The sequence below is a fragment of the Hipposideros armiger genome, unplaced genomic scaffold (genome assembly GCF_001890085.2).
Source record: "Hipposideros armiger isolate ML-2016 unplaced genomic scaffold, ASM189008v1 scaffold_49, whole genome shotgun sequence".
In the NCBI taxonomy this organism is placed as follows: Eukaryota; Metazoa; Chordata; class Mammalia; order Chiroptera; family Hipposideridae; genus Hipposideros; species Hipposideros armiger.
The window spans coordinates 3,764,185-3,770,258 of NW_017731399.1; the positions used below are offsets into that span (position 1 = coordinate 3,764,185).

At 41.5% G+C, this 6,074-nt stretch overlaps 1 protein-coding gene across 5 annotated transcripts in view; it reads right to left on the bottom strand.

The window, feature by feature from the left end:
• Positions 1-5,294: 5,294 nt before the first annotated feature.
• Positions 5,295-6,074, bottom strand: part of PAPLN (papilin, proteoglycan like sulfated glycoprotein) — a 39,702-nt gene continuing 38,922 nt past the window's right edge. For all 5 annotated transcript variants that reach the window (XM_019640459.1, XM_019640456.1, XM_019640457.1 and 2 more), the window contains one exon: positions 5,295-5,817. In XM_019640459.1, the coding sequence (XP_019496004.1) occupies positions 5,642-5,817 (176 nt within the window). In that variant the 3' untranslated portion in view covers positions 5,295-5,641. The remainder of the gene's footprint in view (positions 5,818-6,074) is intronic.

Consider the following 6,074-nt stretch of genomic DNA (forward strand, 5'->3'; position numbering starts at 1 on the left):
AAAGGAAAGTGACACTCTGATTGTCCAATTCCCCCCAAAATGCAGTTATTCTGTAACATTTCAATACCTATATGTACAACTACATGAAGGGTCGCAATTCCCACCCATTGGTTTTTTTTCTAATTATAGTGACATACAATATTAGTTTCAGGTGTACAACAGTGATTAGACATTTATATAACTTACAGAGTGATCTCAACGATCAGTCTAGTACCCATCTAAAATCATATATAGTTATTACAATATTATTAACTGTATACCCTATGCTGTACTGTACATCCCCATGACTGTTTTTATAATTGGTAATTTGTACATCTTAATCCCTTCCTCTTTTGCTCCCAGTCCCCAACCCCTCTTCTCTCTGACAGCCATCAGTTTATTCTCTGTATCAACGCGTTTGTTTTGTTTGTTTATTTTTTTAGATTCTACATATAGGTGAAATTATATGGTATTTGTCTTTCTCTGTCTGACCTATTTCACTTACCATAATACTCTCTAGGGCCATCCATGTTGTTGCAAATGGCAAGATTTCAGTCTTTTTTATGGCCGAGAAATATTCTATTGTATATATGTACCATATATTCTTTATCCATTTATTTATTGATGGACACTTAGGTTGCTTCCATATCTTATCTTAGCTATGTAAATAATGCTGCAGTGAACATAGGGGTGCATATGTCTTGTTGAATTAGTGTTTTGAATTTCTTCAGATAGCGTGCTACCTACAATTTTGTTCTTTCTCAAGATTTGTTTGGCTATTTGGGATCTTTTATGGTTCCATATACATTTTAGGATTATTTGTTCTAGTTCTCTGAAAAATGCCATTGTTATTTTGATGGACATTGAGTTGACTCTGTAGATTGCTTTGGGTCGTATGGACATTGTAACCATGTTAATTTTTCCTATCCATGAGCATGGTAGAGCCTTCCATTTATTTGTATCTTCAGTTTCTTTCTTCAATATCTTATAGTTTTCCAAGTACTTGTCTTTTACCTCCTTGGCTAAATTTATTCCTAGTTATTTTTTTTCTTTTTGATGCAATTGTAAAAGGGATTGTTTTCTTAATTTCTCTAATAGCTCCTTATTGGTGTATAAAAATGCAACTGATTCCTGAATATGCATTTTTTATCCTGCTACTTTACTGAATTCATTTATTTGTTTTAATAGTTTTTTGGTGGATTCCTGAGCGTTCTCTATATGTAAGTCATCTGCAAATAATGACAGTTTTACTTTTTCCTTTCCAATTCAGATGCCTTTTATTTCTTTTTCTTGTCTGATTGCTGTGGCTAGGACTTCCAGAACTATGTTGAATAAAAGTGGTGAAAGTGGACATCTTTTATCTTGTTCCTGATCTTAAAGCAAAAGCGTTCAGCTTTTCACCATTAAATATGATGTTAGCTGTGGCTTTGTCATATATGGCCTTTATTATGTTGAGGTATGTTCCCCTTTATCCCCACCTTGCTGAGAGTTTTTATCATAAATGGATGCTGGATTTAGTCAAATGCTTTATCTGTATCTATTGATAAGATCATATGATTTTTAGCCTTCATTTTGTTTGTGGTATATCACATTAATTGATTTGCAGACATTGCACCAGACTTTCACCCAGAAATAAATCCCTCTTGATCATAGTGTATGATATTTTTAATGTATTGCTGAATTCGATTGGCTAATATTTTGTTGAGGACTTCTGCATCTATGTTCATCAGGGATATTAATCTATAATTTTCTTTTTTTGTCCTGTCTTTGTCTGGTTTTGGTATGAGAGTTATGCTGGCCTTGTAAACTGAGGCTTGGGAACCTTCCCTCCTCATCAACTTTTTGAATAGTTTGAAAAGAATAATGTTAATTCTTCTTTGAATGTTTGGTAAAATTCACCAGTGAAGCCATTTGGCCCAGGGCTTTTTTTGTTGTTAGGAGTTTGTTGGGTTTTTTTATTACTGATTCGATTTCATTCGTAGATATCTGTCTGTTCAGATTTTCTGTTTCTTTCTGATTCAGCCTTGATTCAGGCTTGGGAGATTGTTGTTTCTCAGAATTTATCCATGTCTTCCAGGTTATCCCATTTGTTGGCATATAATTGTTCATGGTATTTGCTAATAATCATTTGTATTTGTGTGACATCAGTTGTTACTTCTCTTTCATATCTGATTTTATTTATTTGTGCCCTCTGTCTTTTTTTTCTTAATGAATCTGGCTAAAGGTTTATCAATTTTGTTTATCTTTTCAAAGAACCAGATCTTGGTTTCATTGATCTTTTCTATTATTTTTAGACTGTTTCATTTATTTCTGCTCTGATCTTTATTATTTCCTTCCTTGTACTTACTTAGGGCTCTGTTTTTTTTCTAGTTCCTTGTATTTCTGCTCTGACCTTTATTATTCCCTTCCTTGTACTTACTTAGGGCTCTGTTATTTTTTTAGTTCTTTTATGTGTAAGGTTAGATTGAGAATTTTCTTGTTTCTTGAGTAGGCCTGTATTGCTATAAATATCCCTTTTAGAACTTTCACTGTGTCCCATAGATTTAGGGTCATTGTGTTTTCATTTTCATCTGTCTCACAGTATCTTTTGATTTCTTCCTTGATCTTGTGTTAACCCATTCATTGTTTAGTAGCATGTTATTCAACCTCCAAGTGTTTGTATTTTTCAGTTTTCTTCATCTAATTGATTTCTAGTTTATACCATTGTGATTGGAGAAGATGCTCGATATGATTTCACTCTTCTTAAATTTATTGAGACGTGTTTTGTGACCTAAACTGTGGCCTAACTTACTCTCTCTCTTCTCCTTCTGGTACCCCTGTGATGTGAATGGTGGTATGCTTGATGTCCCAGAGGTCCCTTAACTATCCTCATTTTTAAAAATTGTTTTTTCTTTTTGCTGTTCTGATTGGGTGTTTTCCACTTCCTTGTCTTCCAGATTGCTGATTTGATCCTCTGCTTCATCTTATCTACTGTTGATTTCCACTAATGTATTCTTCATTTCAGTTATTATATTCTTCATTTTGGACTGTGGTTTCTCTTTGTTGAGGTTCTCGCTGAGTTCATCTACTCTTCCCCTAAGTTCATTGAGCAGCCTTTTAACCAGTGTTTAGAACTCTGCATCTGGTAGATTGCTTGTCTCTAGTTCACTTATTCTTCTTCTGGAGTTTTGTCCTGTTCTTTCATTTGTAACATGTCTAGCTCCTCATTTTGGCTGACTCCCTGTATTTGTTTCTCTGTATTAGGTAGGTCTGCTATGTCTCCCACTCTTGGCAGAGTGGCCTTATGTAGTAGGTGTCCTGGTGGTGTAATCTCCCTGTTCACCTGAGCCAGGTGCTCCAGTGTGTCCTTTGTGTGGGTTATGTGTGCCCTCCTGTTATAGTTGAGCCTTGATTGCTGTGGCACATCAGTGGGTGGGATTGACCTTCAGGCTGACTGGCTGGCCATGACTACAGTAGATAAGCTGTTATGTGGAGACTGACCCCACATAGCAGGAGTTGCTTTAGTGGGGCCCTGGTGCCAGCCAGGTCCGTCCTTTGGGTGTGTGGAGCTAGTTGGATGGTGTGCTGGTGCGGTCTGAAGCTGGCCGCTGGGTGTGTTGGTTCTGAAGACTCCTGGGAATGGCTCTGGTGCACGACAAGGTCCGCTGCCATTTTTGTCTGGTTTGGAGCCACCTACTGGTTGCTGCTTATGCTGGGCTTGGAGGTGCTTAGGAGAGGCTGTGCTGTGAACCAAGGCCAGCTGCCACTAATGTCTGGTTTTTGGCCACTTTGTTGAAGCTACATTCTAGGTCAACGTTGGCCGCAGCTTATCCTGGCTTGGGACCACCTGATGGGAGTTATAATGTAGGTTGAGACCAGTTTGCCACTTGTGTCTACTTAGCAAGAGGTACAGGGCACACCAAGGCCAGTTGCTGTTTGTTTGGGGACCTGTGAGACATTTGAGGAAAGTTCACAGCATGGGCCATTGTCAGCCTCTTGTGTGGAAAAGCCACTGGAAGTGGCTTGGGCTGGGTGCATCAGGTGGGTGGGAGGGGGTTACCAGGGTGGGGCAAATATTCAGCCAGGTTAATGGAGAGCTCAGATTTGGCACCCACCGGTACCTGCTGGCTGCAGGAGGACTCAACAAAGGAGCAATGGTATGTGCCAGTGCTTGTGTCCCCAGAGAGCGCTGCCCTGCCACCCCCCACACTGGAGCCCAGAATGAGTGAGTTTGTGAGTCAGTGAGTCCATGTGCAGGCCCCTTAAGGGGAACACCTGGGACTCCAGCAGCCCTCCATCTCCCTCAAACATAATACCCCCTGGTTTTCACAGTCATGTGTTATGGGGACTCCTCTTCCCAGCACTGGTACCCCAGGGCTGGGAGCCCTCACTTTTCAGGGAGGACCTCGACAGCCAAGATATCCCTCCCAATTCTTTTTTTTTTTTTTNGACCCCTTAATACAGTTCCTCATGTTGTGGTGACCCCCAACCATAAAATTATTTTCGTTGCTACTCTAGAACTGTAATTTTGCTGCTGTTATGAATCGTAATGTAAGTATCTTTTTGTTTTCCGATGGTCTCAGGCGACCCCTGTGAAAGGGTCGTTCGACTCCCAAAGGGGTCGCAACCCACAGGTTGAGAACCGCTGCTCTAGAGGATTTGTAGAAGGTTCAAGTGGAAAGAGACGTGGAAGCTCATTGAAACCAGGCCTCTTAATTTTGAAGCAAGGAATTGGACATTCGGAGATGAATGACTTCCTCCACCTCAAACCATTTCTGAAGCCACTTATTATTACGTTGCCCTCCCCTCCATTGAGCCCCCCCATCCTGCTGTTGCTGTTTTTAATAATAGTCTGGCTTTTATCTGGCAGCACAGATTCCTACTTGAGGAGGAAAGGCTCCTCATTGTTCACAGCACAGAGCAGGCCCAGCAGTCGGCTCCATACGGGTTCGAGATGATCCTCACAGCCAGCCCTGTGCTGGCCTCAGAAGGAAGGCTTCAGGCTCCAGCTTCCTGATGAAAGTAAGGAGCTTTCCCAGTTATTTCCTAATAATCCAACTGCTACTCTTTCATCCCAAATCCTTGGTCTGAGCCTTATATTGCACTTTGCTGAGAGCTTTCACAAACACCATGCTGTCAACCGTATGCACAGGTGGGATTGGAAGTTCTTTGCTGTACTACCGAAAGGTGAGAGAGAGAGAGAGAGCAGTAGACCACTGTTTGACTCCAGGTGAGATCTATAATAGTTCTAGCAAGAATACTTCCCCGTCACAGCAGGAGTCAGTGTCCCCCACATGAGATAGATGTTAACTTTAAAATCATTACACACCTTTGAATGAACTGAGAACCTGGGTCGTTTGTTTGAACACACAGTGAACTGATCCTGTGTAACAAATTATCAAGAGACGTTATAAAGTAATGGGGGCCTTATGCATACATATTCCTCTTCTTGACAACTCAGCAGCCACCTGTGGTCATGTCAGAGATGCAAACACTGCTGGGGACTCAGAGGGAGGCTAGACTGGCTATTGTTGAAACTAAACACTAGCAGGGGTGGAGGGGAGGGGGGCAAATGTCTCCAGAAGATGACTCTCTTTGCCAACCACAGAGGGGAGACCAAGAGTCTCTCTGTCCCTCTCCCCAGCCCTAAGAGCTGTTTCAGAACTGGAGCTGGAACCAGCCTTCATCCCCGCTGCCAAACCGGCTGACCATGAGGCTGGAAACGGGAACAGCTGGCACAGCAGAAGCTGGAATAATACTCATTGCCACAGAGCTGGGCCTGCAGGATCAAATCACAATTGGCCAGCTCAGGCTGGTCGATGCACTCCCTGCTGGGGTCCCTTGGCTGGGCAGCCGTTGCTGCAAAAACAACAGGGAAGAAAGAAAGTGGTAAGGAAGCTGTCTGTATGTGCTGAAATTCTCACCTACCATTTCACTTCCTTAAAAGGAAAGTGACTCTGAGACTATCTCCATCCACTTCTCCCATCCATTCAGTTCCTTAGAATCCACGTATTCAACATACGTATGTCAACTATAATTATATATACATATAACCTCGGGACACGGAGTAGAGTGTGGGAACGGATTCAATGGAATTGTAATAGATAAGCATGATA